Here is a 27,044-nt window from a genome sequence, read left to right on the forward strand (position 1 = left end):
ACAAAATATATTATGATGCAAAAAAAAATTTTAGAAATCACTGGGCTCAAGACGGGATATGGAGACCCAGAAAACCAGCGCAACAAGTAGATGACAGAGACCAACCCGAGGTTCATCACAAAAGCGACAACCAAAAGGGATTGTGGATATTTGTTAATTCTATATTTTGGTAAAATAAATACATCTTAATTGAAGTCTAATCCATAATGTCTCACCCTTGTTTCATCGAGACAATGGAACGATGACAATAGCTATTACATGATCTTATTTTATCGTAGGGTCTATTCATGCAATTTTAAAAAATATTTGAAATATTTTTATTTAGTTACGAAGTTTCGATTCATAATTATTTTTAGAGACAATTTCAAATCACAACAATGTCTTTAAAATATTTCAATTTCAATTTAGTAATGAAGTTGTCAATTCATAATTATTTTAGAGACAATTTCAAATCAAACAACCAAAATCTTGAATTTTTAATATAGATCTAAGTACAGAAAAAGAAATGATGAAATTTCAATATTTGCGTCTCAGACAATAAATGACTATAATTGGTATATTATTATTACTATATATGGGAGCTTAGAGCGACATGGCCATGTGATTTCAATGCCTTTTTTTTTTCCTCTTCTCCTTCTTTCTCGATAAATGAGTTCATACACGATGAATGTTGAACCATCGAACAAGTGTGACTGTATATAATCGTTGTCGAACTAATCATTAATACTTGTTCAGCAGCTACTTAACTGCAATCCCTGTCTCATGGCGTATCTCCCCCTAAAATCTTGAAGGTAATCGTTGAGGTGGACACACTGATCCCGAAATGGTTATCTCTCATTCAAATACATACCAAGAAAGTAACAGAGGGAGTACCTGAATTTTGACTTGAGGACTTTACTCTCTAGAATCATATTTGACAAAAACTTTGGAGCGTTGATTTCTTACTTTGCAGGTACATATTCAAGTGTTCTCGAAGAAATTAATGATTTTGGTCATTTTTTGCTATAAAACAGGTTTACATTCTTTTTTTGTGTAATATATTGAATGATAGATAAAAAGACTTTATCATTCTCTGCCTGTTACTCTGTACATTTTGTAATGCTATTATGATTCTAACATTTTTTTTATCTACTCTAATATGTGCAATAATTTGAAGGAAAAATATATAACTTTCACCCCAGAAAAATTGGATTCAGTGACAGATATAAATAGTGAAAAGAACTGAAAAAATTTAATTGTCACAAAACGGAGGGGCCCTCATGCTATATTATTCAAGGCAAAGACCAAGTCGATTCGAATTGGGCTTGTACAGGGTCGGAGTTCAGGTTCTTGGCCATTGGATCGAAATCCCTCTGTGCCCGAGGTCTGGTCAGCTACGATCGACCCGGGACGCTGGGCCCCAACCCACATACCTCTCTTTGGGTTAGCTCTCCTTCAACTCTATTTCCTCTTTTCGGTTGCTGAATGAGCACACGATTCTAATAGCTATTTCCCCTTCCAAATAAAGACCCAAAAAATTATTCTCTGAGCTTAGGATCAGTGATCTTAATGTCTAAGTTTTTTTAGATGGAATATTAAACTTTCATATAAGTGTCTTCTTCACTGTGATGAAGAATTGTTTTGTTTTCCAATCAATCGTATCAATCCTGATTCATTTACCTAATCAATGAATTGCAATAAATATCTATACAAACAAGGTCTAATTTAGATTTGAATCTTAATAATAAATTCTTTTTTAATTAACGAGTGAGGGTAGAGATTCGAACTATAAATGCCTAAATTAGTTAAACTATACTAAACCAAGATTGACGGATCTTAATATAAACTCAGGACTAAATACTTTTTTAAGCAAAATCCAGACACTAAGACAAAATTTCACAAGGGATTAAAACAAACCAAATATAAAAGTCCAAAGAACCAAGATTTAAATCTATTTTTTCTACTGCTCTGCTTTTAGGGGGTTACAGTTCTTCTGAATCAAAAGGGTGACAAAACTGTTGGCTTTCTCATTCAAGCCAGCTTCAACAAATGCATTTACAAGCCTATTACAGGCACAAATATCAAAATCTGTAGAACTTGCCTGTTTCCACTGATCAATAACTTCTCCAATTTCCTTCAAATCATCAAGCATCAGGTAACAAGAAATGGCGCAAATGTAGTTTCTGCTTGTCATTTTTGCTTTGTCATCCTTAATGATCTCCAGATCTGATCAATCTTGTCCTTGTTTCCCAGACCAGCATTCAAAATAATGAGAAGGTCGTACGTTATCCATTCTCGCTGACTAATGCCACTCTCTGACTCGACTACACAGTTCGACCCTGTCTGTAATAGGTGAGTGGATGTAATGTATATGTTGACGAGATCAATATATCTCGCCCAATCTTCATTTGAATTGGGATTGCGACTCATCTCGTCGAGAGTCTGTCGAACACCATCGATGTTTAAAGCTGCACCTGTGAGCTGATCCAAAGATTGTAAGTGAAAATGTCAGGATTCACCATCTTTTGCATCAGGTCATCTACAATGGAGGATACCTTTTCTACTTGCCCAACGGACATGTATAAAGTCATCATCTCGTTGAATGGAAGGGCTGTGAGAGGTGTATCTGACTCCTTTATTTTTCGTAAAGTGTTTCAGACTTTTCGGTCAATTTGGACCCGGCAAACGAGTGAAGAAGAGCGGTATAACGTCTCACAAGTTCTGGCATCACTAGGTAGAACCTTCGAAGTAGCGTTCAGCAGCATCGATACCAAATACTTTTGTCATCAAGTCTATGCGTATTGCAAGTCAGAATCAGATACTCAGACTCATTATTTGTCACCATCCATTCTAAAATCTGCAAGCAATAGAATCGTATTGGCAGTTAACAATTACGTGGTAAAATGTGGTGTAAATAGATGATCACCATTCATTGTAAGAAAAGAAGATGACATAAAGCCCCTGATAAGCGTTCAACAGATCAACACAGAACTATGATGATCCTTTTAACCATTTCCTTTTCATTTACAATACAACATGGCCAACTTTCTCCTGAATGCAAGCATATAATTGTATAAAACTATAAATAATATATATGCAGCCAAATATCATTTGAATATTTAAATGTTAAGACTTCAACCGATTAGTGAGACTCCCAAAATATGCAGATTACATTCTCTATGGAATCACTCCAGACATGGAAATTACTCATTTTCTATTCAACAAAACTTTCAATGGATGGTCAATTTCAACATAGCCCGGGTTAAAGCATATGTCTCCGACAAAAAGGTCGTGAGTTCAAATCACCACTCCATATGTTATACTATAAAAAATAAAATAATAAAGAAAAACTTTTGAATGGATCACCACTTTTGAATGGATCGCCCTTGGAATACTTTCTCTGCATTCGTGCCATTACAAAAAATTGTTGAGTATATCAGTTATTGTTTTTTTTTAACCAGAAACAAAGAGTATATCAGTTAATGTTAAATTTGACTCTCTTCGTTTTTTTATCATATCCGTAAGTTGTTCTGCCTAGCTTATAAGCACCTCCAACTCTTGCGGTGGGGGGGGGGGAGGATGGGCTACAGCTGCAAAATCCAAGGCGAACAACGCTATAGTGTCTACTCTCTCCCTAGTTTCAAAAACTAAAGTAGCCAATAATTTCTCTTGTAATACTGAAATCAACTCCTAGTTTAGCCCCATGTAATTACAAACGCCAGATCAGTTAATCTATTGCAACAACAACAACAAAAATAAAATAAAAATAAAAAATAAAATAAAATAAAATAATAATAATAATAAATAAATAAATAAGTCTTCGCCATCCCTCCCCTAGTGTACTGGAATCCTTTCTACAGTTATGGGATTTTCTGGGAGAGGGTTAAATAGAACTCTAAGCATGTCAAATAGGAAATTTTCATAAATATTTTGTCTTCATCTGGTCATCCACTTCTACTGTGTACATAAAATTCCCAAAATTTTAAATCTCATTTAAAACAGTCTCTTCTTGGCTGTAGTTAATGTTTATAAAGGCTATTTGTGTTAGTGGTCGCACACATTGATGGTTGTGTTTCATTCAATAAGCTTGAGATTTGTTTTACTCATCAAGTTGCCTCTAGTAATAAGATGTCGTATTACCTTGATTGTCGTCAGTTGATATGGACATTCTGCTATGAAAGCATCTAAGTCACTAATGATGATAACTTTAGCCCTCCAACACAGGTGGCCACTGACTTTTCACCTTTACCAGCTAGTGATTCACATACTTCCTCACCATTCAATGGCTCCTTGTCTTTTACATTTCTTTCTTTGTTATCTATCCAAATGCCTATTTCTGTTCATAAACCTTAACAGAATCCAGACTCCAAGGCAGAAAAGTTTAAACCTAATTCTCCAGTCGATGGCTATGCCTCTTCGCCATTACTTTGTGAATGTGAACCCACCAATGCCTTACCTGCTCTTTGCTGATCCTAGTTGGAAGTCTTCCATGGAAGAGGGTATAGTGTTCTCTTATGTAATAATTCATGGTTTCTTTTACCTATTCTACATTTTACGGTACAACTTTGTTGATAATAACTGGCTTTCCTAAAAGAGGAGTGGACCGAGCAGTTAATGTTGATGGTAGTGTCAGCAGACTTGAGGTCTTCTTGTCGTACATGGGTTTCAACAAATTCTTGTAGTCAAGTATTTTGACAACTTTAGCCCATCTATCGAGCCCTCGGCAAACAGTGTTTTATTTGCTCTTGATACTACTTTTAACTGGGAGATACAACAGCTATACTCAATAATTAACTTTAGAATGGTAATCGGAATGAACTAGTGCACACAAATGGGTGTTCGTTTTCTAGTTTCTAACAAAGAGTCTTTCTTGTAAAAATTGCATAGATCTTTACATGGCTTGCATCAAACTTCACATCTTCGATTCAACAGGCTCAAATGTTTTGGTTTGTAGACATTCCTTCTTGTTCTAAAACCGAAATAAGATTAGTGATTATACTTACTGCACTCTAGAGGACTTAAATAACTAGACTACAATATAACTAAGAATTATAAATACAAACCTTCCTCAACAGCGTTTCTACAGATCACGAGCACATGAGTTAAATTTCAAATTTTCTTTGTATTAGAATCTAGAAGGCAGCATAAATTTCACTCCAGCATTTCTCATTTGGCTGAAAATTTTCAAAGTATTAGTCCACTTTCACTTATATAATTTCTTGGCCTATTTATTTTTGTTGCTGCCTCCTATCATCTGCAAGTATGGAACTATAAGCCAGCAAGCAAGAAGGAAATAAATAAAATCGTACCTCTTGAGCGTGCTTGTAACGCTGAAGCCTTCTGAGCTCTTTCGAGATATTCCGGAGCTCAGTGATCGTAACTTGATTGCCCTCGCTCGTCCATCTCAGGAGAACGTTGGTAGCGCTTCGCTTGGGCAATCTGAGGCGGAATATTCTACTCTTCAAGTCATCGGTTTCTTCAGAATTAACTGATTCCTCAAAAGATTGACTCCTCAGAGCTCCATAAGAGCAGTAATTCGACACGCTGGGTTCGTTGAGGACCGGGATCGATTTGAAATTTCGATTGATGAAGCCTCTATTCCTGAATTTTCTAGGGTTCAGATGGATTAACAAAAACTCTCAAAATTACGGAGAAAACGCTAGAGATTGGAAGGAATGCAGCCGTATTTCCTCATTTTCACGTTTAAAGTGAAACAAAGAATTAAGATTCCATTAAATTTGAATTAAACGCATTTCTCCATCTTCTCGGGAGAAGCAGAAGAAGAATAAAGTTGCGTAAAAGAAAACACAGGGGCTTACCGGCTGAAGGTGAGGAAGAGAGATCGAGAAGCCATGGATCGTCACTTGGTGGCCGGGTTCCCGATTTTGCTTGGGTTTCTTGATGAATCGGCGACAATCTGTCTATGGGACCACTTCAAAAAGTATGTGTCAACTAGGTCCTAGAAGCCAGTTTTATGCCACGAGACCTACTCAGCATAATTATGGGTGCTCAGTGTCACAATTGCACACTCACAGGGTTAGCATAGCGATCGTGCCATAAGTAAATCGACCAATTCAAAATAAGATTTTGACGATGGTACGATGGAACTATCTTGTAACCTTAAATAAGTCGGTCAATTCAAAATAAGATTGACGATGGCACGATGGGACTATCTTTTAACCTCAAGTAAGTCAGCCAATTCAAAATACGATTGACGATGGCACGATGAGACTATCTTGTAACCTCCACCCACGTATTAAGAAAACGTAAATTAGGTAAACTTTTATTTTAGCCACCAAGCTTTCTTGAACCTTTGCAATTTCATATTTGTTTGAGTTGCATGCAAAGAATATTGAGGTGGGATTGATCATCCTATTTTATGGAGTCTTCGACTCTTGAGACAATAACTTGTTCTTTGTCTCATGAGGTTTAATCTCAAGGCAATCTGTATTTAACCTAAACTTTATGATTGAAATCGAGTCGATTTTGAGATTTTAGTGTCCGTGAATTAGAGGTTCATATACCCATTCATATTCACTAGGGTTTTAACATCAATTATAGAAAACGTGGTCGGAGAAAATTTTTTGGAAACTGTTGGAAAACGTTTTAAAAAGCATGTTGCAGATTCTAAAACAATATAAAATAAACGACAGTTTAATAAGCATACACGTCAAAGTAGGAAGGATGGTAAATAATGCTTTGAAACAAGAGATGTTCCTGATTCTATCAGTACTTGTACACATAGGTAACTAACTGTGTTGGTGGATGATATTAATTTAATTTGAATTCTCCACATACCTCTTATTTGAACTAAAAAAGGAAAGAAAACTGATGGATCAACATTTTAAAGCTTCTAGACTTGGGCTATTAACTTGAATAGCCACTTTTTTTTTACCATTATTCTTTCAAAAAATAGCCAATATTTTGAAAATGTTCATCAATTCATTAAAGAAGAAAGAAAAAAAAAATGTACATACTCATTTTTATGATTTCTTAACATAAGGATACACCCAAAAAAATCCATATAACACCATTTTCGTATTAAATGAAAAAGTTAATGGAAAAATAACCTACAATTATCATATTTTGAAAAATAAATATTTGAAAAAACATGGTTTTTTTTAAATGGTTTAAAAAATATTGTGTGCCCTGTCTCAAACGCCTCACCGTTATAGTATATATAGGATAGTATATATTTACAATGTATTTTATCCAACATTGATAATGAAGTTGTTAATTTATATTTTAAAATTTAGATATATTAAAATGGATAAAAAATGTTAATATTGTATATTAAAATATATTTATAATATAACTATCCAACATACCAATAATTGTGTGTATATACAATGGAGATTTAATTAATAATCAATTTATGCACTTGTTCCCTCAATTAAAATTATTATAATAAAAACCTCACCATATGGGTTAATTAAGATCACATGCTAGATTTAGAAATTGAATATTAAACTTGATCCAATATTTGAAAGACCAATATCATTGGCTTAAGATATCTCGTACACTCCTTTGGATTTTGTGGATGCATGGGCCTTAAGCAATGGATCATAGTCGTTTTGTAAGTCCGCAGTTGTTCATCCCTAATCTCATAGGAGCGTCTAATTAGAAATCCTTGAAGGGTGACCGTGCGATTGAGTGGATGAAGTTGGGTGACGTCATCAAGCTACTTTCCTGACGATTAGACGGATGATGCTTGAAAATAATGCAGATCTATCTTTATTTTACTTTTGTAAATTAAAGTTATTAGTCAGTTTGTAATTATTTTGCTTTATTCTGCCTTATTTTAGTTGTTTTCATTCTAAGATAAGATTCCTTCAAGATAGGGGTCTTGTCGTATCTTGTCGGCCGCATCTTCTCTTTTACTTTCCAAATAGCTGATTTCTTTGAGATAAGACTGCCAGTTAGGATCTTGTCCTGTCTGTCATAAATCTTATCCTTATCTACTCTCATGTAATGTCTTATCAAGAGATTTATTCCTCACAAAAACTTCTATCTCCTTCCTTCTCTCTATGGAGTAATCTTCTTTTTGTGGAGAAAATGGGAAACACATAACCATTTAGTGGTATGCTATTAGCTTTTGAAATTGTAAGTCTAATTCATGTCTATTACTTTGTTAGTACAGTAAAGTAACAGAGATATCCTATACTTACAATGTATCTTATCCAATATTGACAATCAAGTTGTTAATTTATATTTTAATTTTTTTAGTACAAGTGGTGATCGAAGTCACAACCTCTTAGTTGGAGATATATGTCAACTACCACTTGAACTATGCTCGTTTTGACTAATTTATATTTTAAAATTTAGATATAATAAAATGGATAAAAAAGTTAATGAGAATAATAAATGTATTCATAGTATATTAAAATATATTTATAATATACCTATCCAATGTACCAATAATTGTGTGTATATACAATGGATATTTAACTAACCATCAATTTTCCATCAATTAAAATTAAAATTATTATAATAAAAAAACTCATCATAGGGGTTAATTAAATCACATACAAGATTTCTTTCTCAAAAAAAAAAAAAATCACATACTAAGATTTAGAAATAGAATATTAAACTTACTATATTGTTGGTTTGATCCAATATTTGAAAGACCAATATCATTAGCTTAAGATATCTACTACACTCCATTAGATTTTGCAGTAGAGAATCAAATTGAAAGTATTAACATTGATACCAAGCAACGGCTTGAAACTCATGGTGATGAAGAAATGATATATAAGAATTTGAAAAACAACGTGACACGAACCGTGACCAGCATTCTGAAAACAACAATGAGCCTTACTTAAATATATAAATATGTTTTATCATTTAAGTAATATGTCACATTGGTACATAGTAAATGATGGAGTGGTTGTTTCAACCGTGGATGGTTTTGTGCCAAATATTTGGGCAAATGAAGCCCATACAAAAAGTATCATCTTCTTGTCTTTCATATCAAACCAAGTAAAAACTCAATTAAACTATATCTTCTAGTCTCATATTATCTTCTACATTAAAAAATAGCTAGTCCCAACAAAGGTTTAAAGTTGTAGCATCAATTCTAAATTCAAAGATTATTACGATTAGTATCCAACGAACAAAAATGATATATTCGATGCTTAAATATGTTAAAAAAAAATTATATAAATTAAGATTTATCATACAAATAGTGTAAAGTTAGTAACTATATCATCTTTTAAGTTAATAAAAATTCTACATATGATATATGTTTGAGCTATTCTTTCATTTCATTATCAATTCTCTCTAATTGAAGTACAAAAAACCATAGAATTCAAGTAATCATGAACCCCAATTGCTATACAAAGTCATAATCAAATTATTCTAAGTTCTAATCCATCCAAGTTAACACAATATAAACCAAGAATTGAATCACTCAGTTTTGGGATTTGCATTATTCATAGTGTTTTTCTGTTTCTTGTTTCTTTAGAGCAGCAATTCAACCAGACAATTTGTATAACATATCCACTGTCTGAAGAACCAAACACAAAACCAAAATTATGTTTCAATTTCAACCTCGTATATGCACTTATATCATTAATCCATTCGAATCATCTGTATAGAAAAAGAAAGCAAAAAAAGAAAAAAAGAAACAGCTTTTGAAGAAACCTCTCAGCTTCTTGAGCCCAGTTTCTCAGACATCTCCATCTTCAGAGACATCTCCCAAAACAAAACAAAAATAACAAAAACAGTTTAATTTTGATTCGTTCCACAACTTCTCTGAGTGGAACTTCTCATCAGAAACTTCCCACTGCAAGAAACAGACCTGTTCATGGCAGCAGAAGAACCCCATTTCTGCCCCATTTCACCTTCTCCAGAAGAACAATCCACTTTCAGAACAGAGCTGATTCCCAGAGCCGATACAGAATCCAGCGAAACCGATCTTCTCACAGCTTGCAAATCGGCCACCCTCTGCTCCAAATCTCCATCATCAGCCGAATCAAGAACTTCATCTTCCTCCTCCTGATCTCTCACAGAATTCGCCCCCAAATCGCCCGAATTCCGCTCCTCCGCACCAAAATCGCCAGAATTCTGCAGATCCGCCATCTGGGTTTCCTCCGGCACGGCGGCTAAGAGAATCGGAGCGCGGCACATGGGGCAACTGGTGTGGGATCGGAGCCACGTGTCGATACAGGGGAGGTGGAAGGCGTGGCTGCACTTGGGGAGAAGCCGCAAGTTTTCGCCCTCTTCGAATTCGCTCAAGCAAACAGAGCACTCTGTTCCGTCGATCAAGCCCTCACCGGACTTGAATCTGCAGACAGCGATGGCGGCGATGGCCGCCGGCGGGAGCCCCACGGTGCGGATGTACCAGATGGGGTGGTCCACGACCGGGCCCTGCTCCTCGTCGAGAAAGTCCTGGCGCTGGGTCGCCGGCGGGGGGCGTCTGCGGCGGCCGGAGTAGAATCTGGCGTAGATTGCGTAGCAGAGGACGATGAGGAAGGTGAAGGAGACGACGGCGACGGTGGCGGCGACCAGATTGGAGAGCTTGTGGGGGGATTTGGAGGGTGGGGCTGGAATTGGGAAGTAGGAGCAGGAATTTGGGCATTTGGAGACGCAATCGGAGGGGCAGGAATCGGGAGAGTACTGGTAGTAGAGGCATCCATTGCAGAATTTCTTGAGATCTTTGTCGACGTCGTCGTCGTCGAGAAGGTGTCGGAGGAGGAATTGGGGATGTTGTTCCATGGCGGAAGAAGAACGGAGGGGTTGAAAATGGAGGAATGGAAAAGTGGGTTATTTTGTTGGTCGAAGTAGGTTACCCAAAGCTTTGAATATTTTGTAAAGGCAACAATAATGCTAGATGCTTTTTCTCTAATCCCAATTGTTGACTTTTTAGCTTGTGGCGGCGGATCGAGTCAAGCTCATGGTTTGTACTTGGATGTACATGATGGGCCCATGGCCCATCAATCAATCGTTTGTTTTTTTTTACCATAATATGTTTCGGCTCCAACAGGGGTTGATTGGAGAAGAATGCGACACTCTGGTTTCCTTTTCCAAACAATCTGATACCATATCAATATTTATGGGTTCCATCTCAAAACCAATTGGTAATGAGAGAAGTAGCTCATGTCTATTATAAACCATTAGGGTTGAGCATCGGTCGGTCGGGGTCGGTTTTTGGTCGACCTCGACGTTGAAACCGACCAAATCGGTTTCCATATTTTGAAAACCGACATATTCCCTTGGCATGGATGGCGCCGATCGGCCGACCGATCGGTTCGGTCGGTCGGTTTATCGGTTTAACCGACTCTTTTTTTTTTTATATACTGTGTCTAAAATTAGGAGAGGAGGGGGGTGGGTGCGGTTGGGTTGGGCGGCAAGAAGAACTGAGGGTGGGAGGGCATGGCGGGGGCGCGGTTTGCGGCAAGTACGGCGATGGCGAAGGGCAAAAACTAAAAAGAAATTGAAAGAGAAAAGGCGATGGCAGAGGATGACAGCGAAGGCGAAGCGAGGGGCGACGAGCGGCTGAGGGCGATGGCGGAGGGCGACGAGCGGCTAAGGGCGACGGGCCAGAGAGAGAATAGAGAGTGAGGAGAGACAGCGGACGACGTGAGGGAGATTGGAGAAAACAAAAAAGAAATAGAAAGTGAAACCCTACAATGACTATTAAAAAGATTTATTTTATTTTTTTAATAAATAAAAAAATTAGATTACATATTCGGTCGGTCGGTATCGCCTGATCGACGGCCGCCGACAGACTGACAAAATCGGTTTGGAAACCCCAAAACCGACACCGAACTGACGGTATGTAAAACCGACCGACCGACCTCTTTTCGGTAGGTCGGCTCGGTTTTTCAAATTTCCATGCTCACCCCTACATTAAATAACCACTAATTCATTTAGGAAGAATGTAATTTAAGAATATAAAATAAATATAATAGGATGATCTTTATTGAGGATAATTTTGGAACAAGAAATCTTAATAGGTCTCGAAATCTATATGGGTAAGTATTAAAAACAATGGACTTTTGTGAAATATAATATCTAATATCGTCCACTAGATAATTTCTTAAAATCTACTGATGTTGTTTATAAAAATTGAATATAGAATGTATTTAGATATATAACACTCCTTAACTCTATCAACCTAATATGAACCTAACTCTTTTGGTTAAGATGTATATCATCGACAAAAGGTTAAAAGTTTAAAGTTAAATTCACAAAGAAAAATATGTCTCTTTGAATTTTTTTGTAAATTTATTGTCTATTATTTAAATGAATTCATATTTTTTTATATTTTAAAATATTCAATTATGTCACTACTAGCAATGAATGTTAATTTTGATGGGTGATAAACTTATACAATGTTGGAGGTGATTTCTCACTAACCACGTAGCAGACCCTGATACGTTGAGGAAGACTGGTGGCTTCGAATATTGCTTCAATAGGTCGAGCTGATCTGATGTCAGTTCGATCCACTATGCGAGCCGACTGAGCCAACCTTATCTTCTACACATTAGCCATTCGAGCCAACAAAATGACACTTCATCAGGAGTGCATTTCTGACACATTCCATGACAAAGCACCGCTATTTTTGAAACTTTAAAGAGTCATTGGAGCTCTGTCGAAAGTCCTGTTGGAGGCTCCATCTATAAATAGGAACCTCCCACCTCATTTCCAGGTACGCGAAACTATATTCTTTCTCGGATATAGCTCAGCCATTCACTGCTTGGGCATATGAGTGTCTTCTGTTTTGTAGGTTTCATGTTCATCACACTTCCAACTCGTTTGTCAGGTCATGTTCCACCTGAGCCAAGGTTCGCGGAACGAAATCTATGTTCTACAGGCAAAGAACCAAACTGGGAAGTCATTATGGGGAGGAAAGTTTTTAATTTCTCTTTCAAATTTCTTGTAAATCAGTAAAACTTTGTACTTTTTTCCTTTTAAATTGTCTAATTTCTCCTCCAACTTTACTTCTACTCACTAAATATCTTGTCATATAAATTATCATAAGTTAATTTTAGTTTTTTTTAGGTACAGTCAAGTTTAATATAAGAGACCAAATTGGAAAGAAAAAAAAAATCTAAAAGACTAAACCTATATTTAACCTAAAATAAAAAATTGTTCAATTGGCCAATTCATCATAGCTTGACGATTAAGGCACATATTTCTAATCAAAATGTCGTCAGACACTCTTGCGTTATACTTAGAGATAATGTCTTGGATAAGCTATTTTGCAAACTTATTTTCACAAATGATCCAATGTTTATAAATTTTATAGTCTTAGATTTCTGGATTTAAAACTTTTTTCAAATGTTAAATTTGCCCTTATTTATGACATTTATATTTATTATAATTTGTCTTTTATTTAAATGCAAATGATTAATATTCCAAATTTGATTTTGTAAACATTAAATTATTGTGTGACCTAAATCAATCATTCTTATAATTCCCTAATTTACTCATAAGAATGAAATTTATTACAAAATATTCAATTATTATCATAATCCCCAAATTTACTCCTTAATATATTCTACTAAATAATGAAATTTATTACAAATATTTTATCATTTTATTACCTTTTTGGCCAAATTTTAATAATATAGCCATTATAACATACACTTAACAATGGTGATATAAACTATATATATATATATAAACTATATCCAACTACATTTTCAATTATATGGAAATATAAACTATATTCGACTATAAACTTAAGCAACATACACTTAACAATGGTGATATAAACTATAGTAATTATAACATACACTTATATGGAGATATAACCTATATCTGGCTATAAAGTATGTACGACTATATCCCTCTACAAATTTTTCAATAAAGCAAATAACCTACAAACCTTTCGGTCGGCGACTAGACAATGGTCGGGATAAACGGAGGGCTGGAATGATCGACGGGCGGTAGGCGACAAAAAAGAAACCTCGGGATAAACGAACGGAAACAATGGACGGGCGGCCGGAGATGAAGGAGAAGCTAGACGGATTGTTCCAGTGACGAAGAAGAACGGAGACGACGGTCGGAGACAAAGGAACGCAGACAGCGGCCGGAGACGAAGGAATGGATGGAAACAGAACGATAGAAGAAGAAGAAAAGTCGGAGGATGAGGTTTTCGAATTTTTTGAATAATGGAGGATTTTGGGGATTTTATATTTTTGACTTTTGGAAAGTCTAATTAGGCAAAATTTAAGAAATTTAAAATGTAACCTCCCAAATAGCCAATTTTGGATTTTTAAAATTAATTAATATTGAGGTGAGATACAAAACCATATATTAGTAAATTCGTTGATGGGTACTATCCTAAATGAGGTTGTTTCATGACAAAAAGTATAAATTTTATACAATTCAATCCTTTTATGTAATTATAATCTCTAAATAGCTTATCACTGTACTAATCCCTTACTTAAAAAGAAAACTAAAATAAAACTTATAGTTCAAATCTCTCTTTTTAAGGTCCATATTCAGTGTCTAAATGAATCCATTTAAGGCACTGCCCAAGGGTGAACTTTCTTGTCTCATTTTGTTAAGGTCAAATATCTCAAAAAAAAAACAAAAAGTCTATATTTGGTGTCTTAAATGAATAATTTAAGGCAGTAGGCCAAGGATGGACTTTCTGCCTCATTTTTCTAAGAATACTTTGTTACATAAAAGATATATGGAGTCATACGACAAAATGTATCTGGCTCTTTTATATTTTTCTTTTTTTAGTACAACTACGAGAATAAAAACTATCGACCTCAAAAAAAAAAAATTTTACCTTTATCAATAAATTACACTCATGTTGGCGAGATTTTGAATAATTTATACTGGGAGAAGGCTGATTCAAATTGCTATGGTGCCTATAATTGGTTCCAACCGTCCAATCAAATTAACATTATTGGAGAGTGGAAACTTGTTGGGATTGGTGGACCCAAAACGATGTGAGAACGCGTTAGGGATAAGTCGGGATCAAGCCGGGATGAAAACAGGTGAAGCGGGGAGCTGCAGGTCAGGAGGGCCGAGGAAGTAGGGTCGTGGCGCTAGGGGACAGCGCTGTGGCACTATCCAATTGTGCGCACGCAGACGATTCTCTGTTCATAGCGCCATGGCGCCAGGGACAGCGCCATGGCGTTGTATCACGATTTTATAAAAGTAGCAGCTTCGATTTTAGGTTTTTTGAGACCTCAAAATGTAGCAGTTTAAGGGTTTTTCAGCAGCCGACTTTAGGGTGTTTTGGTAGCTGATTTGTGGTGGTAGCTCGGACATTGGCAGAACAGATTGAGGAGATCAAGATCATCGTTATTGGGGTATTGTATCTTGATCATTCTGTGAGTGTTTTCATTTCTATACCTAAGTATAGTGTTTATAATACTTATAAGTTATGAGGCTTTTGTTGAGACTTCTAGAGGGCAAATATCGGGGTGAGATGTTTGAGTGCTTTGTATCCAATCTCTATTATAGTGGAACCCGCATCTGAGCGAAAGACTGGACGTAGCCTATAAACTGTTGGGGTGAACCAGTATAAATCTTGTGTCATTTATTGCTTTCCCCGTTTTTCTCTTGTGTTGTGTGATTGACTTAGGTATCTGGATATAATTGGGGAAATTATACAAGAACTGTTAATTTCTCCAACAAAATTAACATGACACCTGGACCAATCACTCAATTCGATTTATTCCATTGAAAGAAGTCTGACCTACTACCATAATCGAGTTGGGACCAAATGAACCGGAGAATCTCCCAAGTCCATCCAATCGAGGTGAGGATACCAACCTCAGATCTGACAATTCGTAACCGCCCCAACCTCTTGTTGGAACGGTCATAATAGATTTGTTCCCCCACTCCGCCTATAAGAGGGGCATCATTCCTCGCTATTTTGCCTGAGGTCGACTTACTGAGCTCGAAACCTCACTAACTTGAGCTTCGAAGTGTTTGTTTCCCTTTGTGTAGGTTTATCCTTGCATAGCTCTCTCTTTCCTAATTCGTCCAAGTTCAATGGAAGTCGATTTTCAGAGCTCAGTAAAATTCAACACCAACATACACCAAATCCAACAAAAATGATCAAAGTCAAATTGAAGTGTGACTTAACTGGCCAAATATTTTTCAATAGTATACTTTTGAAAAACATAGCAAATTGAACCAAATAAAAGTAGTTCAAATCAACTAAATGAGATTATTTTGGAACATTGTCTTGCTTAGAAATAAAGTGAAATTGTGGCATTCCATCAAATTATAATTCTTAGTATCAAAACGAGCATAGCTCAATTATAATTGACATATATATTTAGTAGGCCTATTCTGTGAGTTACACTATTGATGTTGAAATGTTGTAGCAATAGCACAAAAAAAAAAAAAAAAAAATTCTAATTCGAGAAATGTCATTTTTGGAGATGTAATTTATGGATTGGAATGTTTGTTGGAACTCTTTGGCTTGGATGCATTGGGTTACATAGTCATTGTGGATGTTTGTTTCAAGTTCTTATTTGAGATATATCACCTTAAATAGGCATAAGTTAGTTCTAAAACGGTTAGGAATTAGTGGATCCGTTACTCACAATTTCGTATGCTTGCGTAGTAAGTTTTTGCACATAAAATTTTTGCTCCATTATTGGAGACTAAGTTTATTGCAAACATCATGAAATTGAGTTTTTTTATTTGCTATTTTGAGTTTTTAGTTTAAACATACAAATATTTTACTAGTGTCGAAGTGGTGGATGATGAGAGATGTTGTGTTATAGAAGAGTATGCTGTGCCACTGTTAATATTCCTAGTTGACATATCAGCCTTTGATTTAAAAAAGTTCTAACTAAGAAGAGCAGTGCGAAGGCGATTGTGTCTATTGGATTTAAAGGTGTGAAAGAATGTGTAAGAAACTTATTCACATATACGTTGTGAATATGTTTGTGGTTTTGTTTCTTTTAATATTAAATTTGGAGTTATTTATTTAAATGAAAAAGTTGTTTCTTTATTTTGTTAATTTGTAACTTTATATATGTTAAATTTACCTATGTAACATATGCAAAAAAGGTTACATATATGTTTAATTTTGTGTGATAGGTTACATGTTTGGACAACTATATATAGTTGTGGATTTCTTCATTTTGAGATATCCAAGCATACCACAATTGGGTATTCTCCTCCTCCCACAAGAGTTCTCTCTTATTTTGAGTTTTTCTTCTTGTTTATGTTGAGAGCAACTATCTAAGAGTTCTGTCAAATCCGAGTAGTTCGAGGTTGCTGTTCTACTGGAGTTAGTCGTTGTATCATTCTGAGACGAAGTCTGCTAGCAACTTGTGTAGAGCGAATAATTATCTTCAGGTCAGTGCTATTGTAGCGTGTATCGACTATATTTCGTAATGTTTTTGTGTTCATCAAGTTGTCAAGATTTGTAATTGTTTGTAGCCAATTACATTGTAAATTGTTGCTAGTGTTATTAGTTTACATATACAAGGTCTATTTACCCAACAGTATCAAGCGCGTAGAGTTTAAAGCTCATATAGAGCTTGAACAACTTGCAGACGTGGTGCGGTAATTTCTGATCTACAAAACCAAGTGGTGGTGGGGTGAAAACATCTACAAGCAAATTACCATGTAGAAAGGCATTGATGGCATCAAGTGGCTGGATGGGCCATTGCCAAGTAATAGCTATTGTGAGAACAATCCGTACGGTGGATGGTTTGATTACCGGACTATAGGTTTCTCCATAGTCAATATCGGGTGCTTAGAGAAAACCTCTAGCCACGAGTTTGCGCTTTGTAACGTTGAATGGTGCCATCAGCATTTCGTTTGATTTTTTATACCCATTTGATGTCAACCAAATGTTGTTTTGGTGAAGGAGGAACCAAAACCCAGGTTTCATTCGATTGAAGAGCAGAAAATTTTGTTTTCATTGCTTTTTACCATTCCAGATGTTTCACTTCCTCATAAAAATTAGGAGGTTCACATTGAGAGTAATCAGACAGGTGAGTTAGTTTAGTGAGACCGCCGAACATTTGTCTAGGTTTGGTAATTCCATATTTGCATCGAGTGATCATATGATGATTATTTGAGATAGGTGGGGGTGAGATGAAATTTAAGTGAGGTTCAGAAGGTGGGCTATGAAAAGTAACAGGAGCAGGTGATGAGGCAGGAGAATGGAAGGTATATACAGGAGGAGAATCAAAGGATTGGGAGAGAGGTTGAGAAGTAGCAGTAGCTTGATTGTCTGGGGTGGGAGAAGAAATAATTGATGATGAAGAAACTGAAAACCAGGAGGAAGTAGGCGGTAGGCAGCTTGTTGTAGGTGAAGAAGAGGATGGAAACAGGTGGCTATAATGGAATTCACGTTCGTTAAACGTGACATGCCGAGAGATGTAAATTTTGCCACTTTGGTTAAGGCACTTATAACCCTTGTGATAATCACTGTAGCCTATGAAAACACATTTTTCACTGTGAAAATCAAATTTATGTTGCTGATAAGGACGAATACGAGGGTAGCATGTGCTACCAAAGGTGTGAAGTTCACTATAATTTGGAGTTTGATTATGGAGAATGTTTTATGGCGCTGAAGAACAGGGGTAGGCATGCAGTTGATCAGGTAAATAGGGTGTGAAATGATTCCCATCAGTAGGTGAGAGGCATAGTAGCTTGAGCTGAGAGAGTAAGACCAGTTTCAACTAAATGTCTGTATTTTCGTTCTACTCTTCCATTTTGAGATGAAGTATAAGGGCATGACAGTTGGCCAAGGTTAGAGGTCACATAATTACTAGAACCAGATGAGACGAGTTTGATTAGGATAAGGTGAGTATCTGCCTTTGCCACGGAATCTCCCACGATTGTTTGAGTGATAGGGTGATCGATTGGTAGTCTGTGGGTGAGAAACATGGGGTTTATCAGCAACAATGGTAAGGTTTAGAGATGTAAGGGTGACAGGAAGGGCAGCAGCATTTTTAAAAGCCTCAAAACGCTGTCTTTGTTCAAAAGCTAAAAGCTGAAATTGGATTTCACTCCAGGAGATGTCTTTTTGGTTTCTAATAACAAACACAATTGGTGTGTATTCTTCATCCAAACCTCCAATGGCATAAAACACAAAGGATCTCATATCCATAGGATATCCAACCAAATGAAGATTATCATGAATTTTCTTCATTGTAGAGAGATATTCATTCATTTTGGCGGTTCCTTTTCGGGTTTGTTGAAGCATTTCCCGATTGAACTACTCTTGAGAACGAGATTGAACATCGAAGTATTCTTGAATGGCATTCCACAAGGCTTTTGCATCGTTATGGCCATAACTTACGTAGCCACTTCTGATGACATTGAGTTATAGAGCCAGCCAACAAGGAGCTAGTCAACAGCGATCGAGATATCATATTCAGGATTAGGGAGAAGCAAACCATTTGGTTCATCCTCTGATGGAGGAATGATGATGGAAAGTTCAGGACATGAAGTGTTCCTAGTTAGACGTCCTTCTAACATGAAGTGTTCTGGGCAGTCGGATCGAACAAGTGGGTGCTAGGTAGGTTCATTTTGTTTTCAACTTGGGTAGTAGGGACCTTAATTAAGGGTGCGTGGTGATATCAGATTTTGATGTATCAGAGGGAGATGGAACACTATAAGAAACAGAGTTTTCAGCGACAAACTTTTAGAGACATATTAACAACAATGTCACTAAAATGAGCTTTCAGCGACATCGTCAACATGTGATGTCGCTGAATCTCCTTTTCAGCGACGCCCTCAACCATATGTCGCTGAAAGTCTATTTTCAGCGACAACGTTAACAAATTGTCGCTGAAAGTGCCTTTTCAGCGACGACGTCAACTGACGGCGTCACTGAAAACAGTTTCATCGACACATAAGTGAGATTTGTCGCTGAAAATGTAATTTTATCCCGAATAAAACCCACTTCCGGATTTTACAATTCATTTTCAGCGACACTATCAACAGAATGTCGCTGAAAGTGCATTTTTAGCGACGCCGTTAGGTAAATGTCGCTGAAAAAGCACTTTCAGCGACGCTGTCAATTGACGGCGTCGCTGAAGAGATTTTCAGCAACACATAAGTTGTATGTGTCGCTGAAATCTCTGATTTTTATCCCAAATCAGTTCGCGATTTCACAAACCCTCACCGCCAACGCAATTTCTTCTCCCATCCGTCGCCGCGTCACCGATTTCAGCACCTCCCCTCTCCGTTCATCTCCTCCGGTTGTCGGTATCGAGGTGTGGTGGTTGCCGTCGCCCATAGTTGCCGGATTCGAGTGGGTAGCGTCGGATTCTAGTGGGTAGTCGCGGATTCGAGTGGCCGTTCGTCTCCTCCGGTTGCCGGTATCGAGGTGTGGTGGTTGCTGTCGCCCAAGTCGCCGGATTCAAGTGGGTAGCGTCGGATTCGAGTGGGTAGTCGCGGATTCGAATGGGTTGTCGCCGGATTCGAGTGGGTATTGTTTAATCTCTCCCTTTAAGTTGTATTTTCACTTTTGGATGGTTTAAAATTTGATTTTGGAATGGGTTAAAATGTGGGTTGTTTAGATTTATGAATCCTATTTTAAATTGTCGTTTATGTGGATTGTTTTGATTAGAATTTGATTTTGGAATGAGTTAAAATGTGAGGTGTTAGTTGTATTTTCACTTTTGGATGGTTTAGGATTTGATTTTGGAATGAGTTAAAATGTGGATTGTCTAGATTTATGAATCCTATTTTAAATAGAAATTTATGTGGGGTGTTTTGATTTGATATTTTCACTTTTGGATGGTTTAGGATTTGATTTTGGAATGAGTTAAAATTTGGGGTGTTTTAATATCTCCCTTAAGTTGTATTTTCACTTTTGGATGGTTTAGGATTTGATTTTGGAATGAGTTAAAATGTGGGTTGTTTAGATTTATGAATCCTATTTTAAATAGAAATTTATGTGAGGTGTTTTGATTTGGTACGTGCAAGTCATTGAGCTAATAGAAGTAGAGTTCTTGTTTTGCCTTTTGAAAAGCATTTATGATTCTAATTATGTTTTTTATTCATCAACATTATTCTATGGGAGGTAAGGACTGTATAGTTTATGTTGGATATGGATTCTCTAGTTTCTTATTTTGAAGTTTATGTTGACTATGGATTGTAAAGTTTATATATTTTATTTTGATGATTATTCTAAAATGGAGTTTGATGATAGATTTTGAAGTTTGGCCGTGGGAATATTGGGAGTTTTGTTGTGTTCCCCTTTAATCTTACAAAAAGTAAGCTTCTTCTCCTCCTCAAATGAATGCTTTTGTCAAAATATCGCTCGATTAAGTTTATGATTCATATAATTTCTCATTTCAGTTTTGGTTCGTCGTGCCTTGCTCCGTGAGTTTGGTGGCTACTGTCCATCCGTTTCGACTGCTGTAAGCATCACCATCCCGAGGTTCGCTTCAAAATTATCGATGTTTTCAACATTTTTTGTAGAAATATACATTATGGATCTGAATTGGAATTTAGTAATGAAGTGTTTGTGTACTAATTATGACGTCAATTGAATGTTTGTTGTATTGGATGTTGCTAAAGTTGATTTTGATGTAGTTTGTGGGAGTAAAAATGGAATTAATATTGCAATGAAGTGATGTGAGTTATTCGATTCTTATTTGATGCTTTGAATTGTTGGATTTTGTCATAGCACTTAGTTGCGTGATGGAAATTGAAGTGTAGTTTTGGATATTGATTAACACTTAGTTTTGATTATGAAGTTTATGAGTTTGAAGTTTGTGTTGGATATGAATTCAAAAGTGTTTTTTTTATAAATTTTATGTTAGACATGGATTATGAAGATTATATATATGAATTTGGTGTTTATGTTCTTGTGAGACTTATTTGAATTTGATTTGATATTTGATTATGTAGTTTTTGATGTGACAATATGTCTCGATACCGTTTTTAGTTATAATTCACATTAGTTTTAGTTAAATCAAATTTAGAGTTAGGTAATTAACTATAAGCTATATGTTTTTATAGAAACATTGCTATGGATCGTACTTGGATAACTTTGAAAGATCGGAGATCTAGTCAATATTTAATGGCGTTAGCAATTTTATTGAAGTTGCTAAGAATTATTTGGATGAAGAAGGAAAAACAAGATGTCCTTGTTCAAATTGTTTAAATGTCCTAAGGAATAATTTGAATGATGTAGAGCGTCATTTATTCAAATATGGTATGTCTCTGACATATAGTAGATGGACATTCCATGGAGAAAAGGTAGATATTTCGTCATTCTTAAGACCTGGATCAAGGTTTCTTGGAGCAACATTTTCAGATTCTGTTAGAAATAATAGACCAGATGGTGGGAATCGTATGGATCAAGTGTCACATGTGGTCAATGATAATGAGATGCGCAAATGATGAATGATTTAAATGGTCCAGTGTTTGAAGACATTTCCGGAGAATCCAGTGAGCAGCAGAAGACGAATAATATTTTTTCTGAAATGTTTCGTGATGTTAACGAAGAGTTGTATCCAGGATGCTCGAAGTATACATCGTTTAATTTTTTAGTTAAGCTTATGCATACTAAAGTTCTTAATCATTGGAGTGATAAATCATTTGATATGTTACTCCAATTATTGAACGATCATTTCCAGATGGTGTAAAGCTTCCTAAATCAAATTATGAGGCTAAGAAAAAATTACGTGATCTAGGGATGGGATACGAATCAATTCACGTGTGTAAGTATGATTGTGTTTTATTTTAGAAAGAATATGCATCTCTTGACAATTGTCCTCAGTGTGGAGAGTCGAGGTACAAATTGAATAAATCAAAAGGAAAAAAAATTCCCCACAAGGTCCTGAGATATTTTCCATTGAAGGGAAGGTTGCAGAGATTATATGTTTCAAAACATACTGCTGAGGATATGAGGTGGCATAAAGACAAAAGGTGTGAAACTGAAGGAATACTTCGACATCCTGCTGATGCTGAGGGTTGGAAACACTTTGATAGAAAGTACCCTCTTTTTGCTGCAGATGCTCGTAATGTGAGATTGGCTCTTTCTTCAGATGGTTTTAACTCTTTTGGAAATATGAGTTTATCGTACAGTATGTGGCCAGTTATGCTCATTCCATATAATTTGCCTCCTTGGAAGTGCTTGAAAGAATCATCTATTTTTCTATCTCTACTCATCCCTGGGCCAAGGTCTCTTGGTAAAGAGATTGATATTTATTTACAGCCCTTAATAGATGAGTTGAATGAGTTGTGGGTGAATGGTATTCGCACCTATGATAGTTTTAGTGCATCTTTCTTCCAGCTTCATGCAGCTCTATTGTGGACGATTAATGATTTTCCAGCTTACGGTGATTTGTCTGGTTGGAGGACGAAAGGATATAAGGCATGTCCAGTTTGCAACGATGATTCGAGTTTAATGAGATTGAAAAGCAAAATTTGTTTCATGGGACATCGTCGATATTTGCCTCAAACACATACATGGCGTAGGAGTAGGCAACACGATGGGAAACAAGAATTTAGATTAGCCCCGAAGTGGTTAACTGGACAAGATATTATAAATCAATTGAATTCATTGAGTTTCCCTACGTTGAGCAAGCATCCTACAATGGTATCTGATAACAAACGTAAGCGATTAGCTAACAAGCACAATTGGAGTAAAAGAAGTATCTTCTTTGATCTTCCATATTGGAAAAATCTTATGTTACGTCAGAAACTTGATGTGATGCATATTGAGAAAAACATTTGTGATAATTTGGTTGGTACTTTACTTAATATTGATGGGAAGACTAAGGATACCATTAAAGCTCGTGAGGATTTAGCAAACTTGAAAATTAGAAAATAACTTCATATACAAGAAATTGGAGGCAGGCGTGTGAAGCCTCATGCATCGTTCACATTAACTGCAAATGAAAAAGTTAGCTTCTGTACATTTTTAAAATCTGTAAAGTTTCCAGATGGTTTTGGTTCGAATATATCTCGGTGTGTGAACGGGAACGAGGGCAAAATCACCGGTCTAAAAAGTCATGATTGTCACGTTTTATTACAAAGACTTCTTCCAATTGGTATTCGGCCATATATACCCAAAGACATTGCTACAACTATATCAGAATTGTCAAACTTCTTTCATGATTTATGTGCAAAAACTCTGCGCATATCAGAATTAGAAAGAATGTAGACTGACATAGTGTTCATCCCGTGTAAGTTGGAAAAGATTTTTCCACCAGCATTTTTTAACGTTATGGTTCACTTAGCTGTTCATTTGCCGTGGGAAGCAACGATCGTTGGTCCGGTGGGTTATAGTTGGATGTACCCAATTGAAAGGTATGGAAATGTATCATTCTTCGTTCGTTCCATTTTTTTTTTCCTACGATTGATTTTAAGTCCTGAGTCATTCTTCACGATTTTTGTATTAGGAGTCTGCGATATTTGAAGCAATATGTTAGAAACAAAGCTCGACCTGAAGGTCCAATTGCAGAAGCTTACATCATAAATGAATCTTTAACTTTTTGTTCTATGTATTTACATGGGATTGAAACAAGATTCAATAGGAGTGAGCGTAATTATGATAATGTCGAGAATGTGGAGAACAATAGTGAGCTATCGATTTTTTCTGGACGTGTACGACTATTGGGTGGTAGCCAATTGAAATGCTTGACTTCTGATGAGTTAGAAAAAACACATTGGTATATACTAAGCAACTGTGATGATGTGGAACCTTACCTCGAGTACGTATCCTATTCTAGTACAACTCTAATACTAGATTTTGACATTATGATGAAATTAAGATATGTTTCATGTTTAGGGAGCATATGAGTCTTCTCCAATCAAACGGTCATGGTGATTTGCACAGGAGACAACAATTAGAATTTCCTACTTGGTTTAAGAAAAAAGTAAGTTGGTACTTTTTAGAATGACAACTCTATTATCTCCATTATTTTAACTATAAATTAAACTCTTTGATTAGGCTCAAGTATTGTATCGTGAAAAAGGGATTTCTGATGCATTATATGTCCTAGCAATTGGCCCGAACGACTGTGTTCGATCTTACACTGGGTGTATAGCCAATGGAATTCGATTCCATTCAAAAGAGCATGGTAGTCGTTGAGTTACACAAAATAGTGGCGTGATGGTGCCTGGAGATGATGAAACCGGACAAATAAATTTTTATGGCGTGTTGCATGAAGTAATTAGGCTACAATACATTCATCTGAAGTCAGTGATTCTTTTGAAATGTGAATGGTACGATACAAGTTCAAGAAAGGGTAGAATTAATGTATCTGATGGTTATACATCGATTAATACTCGTTATAGATGGTACAAAGACGAGTCATTCATACTTGCAAGTCAAGCTACCCAAGTATTCTACTTAGATGATTACAAACTTGGACAAGAATGGAAGATTGTTCAACAAATTCAACCAAGACATGTGTGGGATATTCCAGAGGCTGAAAATAATGAAATAGAAGAAGTAGTGGCGGATGAAAGCATTCGCACATGTTACCCACAAGTTGATGATAACTTAGATTCACAAACCTTCCATAGAGAAGATGTTGAGCCGATGCCTATTGAAGATATAGTATATATAGATAGTGACAAGAAAACAACTAGTGATGAAGAAGAGTTTGATTTTGAGTATTCTAGTGATGATTCTGGAAGCACAGATTCCAATATGTTATTAGACGATGAAGAGAGCGATAGTGACATATAACTTATTTGTAAGTCGTTAAATATGCATGTAATATTTCGTCTTATATTTACGCTATTTTTCTATTTCGACCTATTATTAATTACAGTTTGATTTTGTCCATTATTATGTTACAGGATGTCGTCTTCAAATCTTGGACCAGGGAACCGACGAAGTTACACAAGTAACGTCGATAGAATAGAAAGCACTCAACCGGGAGAGGCTAATCAAACAGCACAGAGTATGATATTTAAATAGAAATCTTTTTTATTCCAAGTTAAACTTAAATATATAAATATATGATATCTTTCGTGTAGGTTCTGGCACGACTAAAAGAAAAGGTAGACGCAACACTAGAGGGCTGAATGTTGATAAACATGTCCAAAATCATGGTCTGATAGAAATTAATATCGAAGAAGAAGATGGCAAGCTAGTTTGTAGCCATAGTCCGAAACTGGTCTCTCAAATTGGGGTATGGGTGCGGTCAATCGTTCCTCTGAATTGTGAACATTGGTCAGACGTCAACCAAGACGATAAAAATAGTATCATAGATAGACTTAGCGTAAGTTTCATTTAGTGACACTGTTATATTGTGATTATCACTAACACGTCGTCTTTTTGTTGTTTATTGTTAGAACCAATTCATTCTTGATCTCAATGATCCAATTGTTTATCGTTATTTGGAGCATGAGATGAGTAGTCGGCATAGAGATTTTCGATACAGGTTGCATAAGCATTACATGCAATATTCTCCAGAAGAAGCACGACATCACAAACACAAAGATGTTGCACGAGATGAAGATTGGCATCGCTTATGCGATCGTTGGGAAACAAAGAAGTTTAAGGTACGTATTGTAGATATGAATTAGTTTTATTCTAAGTATTTTGCTACTAACTATTATATATATGTCAGAAAATTTCTGAAACAAATACTAGAGCTCGAGCGTCTGTACCGTACGGTCATACAACAGGAACGATCGCATTTTTACGTCATAGAGAAAACATTGTATGTACCTCTTTCCTTGTTATAACTTAAAAATATTTCACTACTCATAATCTTGTTTGAATTATTTAGAAAAACAAAGAGGGACGAGAGGTAGATGACATTGAACTGTTCGAAGTAACACACAAAAGGATGAACGACGAGTGGGTGAGCCCGGTGGCTGGTCAAAAACATGTAGGTAAAACTATTTTTTTATTTTTGTGTTATTTGACATGTACTAATATTATTTATATATGGACATTTTAGGAACAAATGGTTGAACTGAAAAATGCACCAGTGGAAGAAGGTGCAGAACCTCCTTCAGCTCGACAAATCAATGTTCAAGTACTAGGCAGGCGAGGTGCACTTGGGTGGGGACCACCGACGGCGACGACTCAGAATGAACGAAGTTCTCAAAGAAATAGAGAGTCAAGAAATCAAATCGCTCAATTACAATCCGTTGTACAGACGCAACAAAGCCTGCTTGAATCAGCAATG

At 36.2% G+C, this 27,044-nt stretch overlaps 1 protein-coding gene and 2 pseudogenes across 2 annotated transcripts; 1 reads left to right on the forward strand and 2 right to left on the reverse strand.

The window, feature by feature from the left end:
* Positions 1-1,939: 1,939 nt before the first annotated feature.
* On the reverse strand, positions 1,940-5,953 carry LOC148207586 (pentatricopeptide repeat-containing protein At5g09450, mitochondrial-like; annotated as a pseudogene). The gene is made up of 3 exons (XR_015787790.1): positions 5,799-5,953; positions 5,289-5,589; positions 1,940-2,836 (listed from the first exon to the last, which is right to left on the reverse strand). The product of XR_015787790.1 is annotated as a pentatricopeptide repeat-containing protein At5g09450, mitochondrial-like (transcript).
* Positions 5,954-9,501: 3,548 nt separating this feature from the next.
* Positions 9,502-10,794, reverse strand: LOC148207587 (E3 ubiquitin-protein ligase Os04g0590900-like). The gene has a single exon (XM_088118407.1). The coding sequence runs from the start codon at positions 10,693-10,695 to the stop codon at positions 9,706-9,708; it is 990 nt and encodes a 329-aa protein (XP_087974533.1). The 5' UTR covers positions 10,696-10,794; the 3' UTR covers positions 9,502-9,705.
* Positions 10,795-22,283: 11,489 nt separating this feature from the next.
* Positions 22,284-24,985, forward strand: LOC148207588 (uncharacterized; annotated as a pseudogene).
* The last annotated feature ends 2,059 nt before the right edge of the window (positions 24,986-27,044 follow it).

The sequence above is a fragment of the Momordica charantia genome, unplaced genomic scaffold (genome assembly GCF_013281855.1).
Source record: "Momordica charantia cultivar OHB3-1 unplaced genomic scaffold, Mcharantia_2.0 BLBB01000130.1, whole genome shotgun sequence".
Lineage (NCBI taxonomy): Eukaryota > Viridiplantae > Streptophyta > Magnoliopsida > Cucurbitales > Cucurbitaceae > Momordica > Momordica charantia.

What these genes read in the sequence shown, in the direction of transcription:
- LOC148207587 (XM_088118407.1), bottom strand. Translation starts at nt 10,695, where the DNA reads ATGGAACAACATCCCCAATTCCTCCTCCGACACCTTCTCGACGACGAC.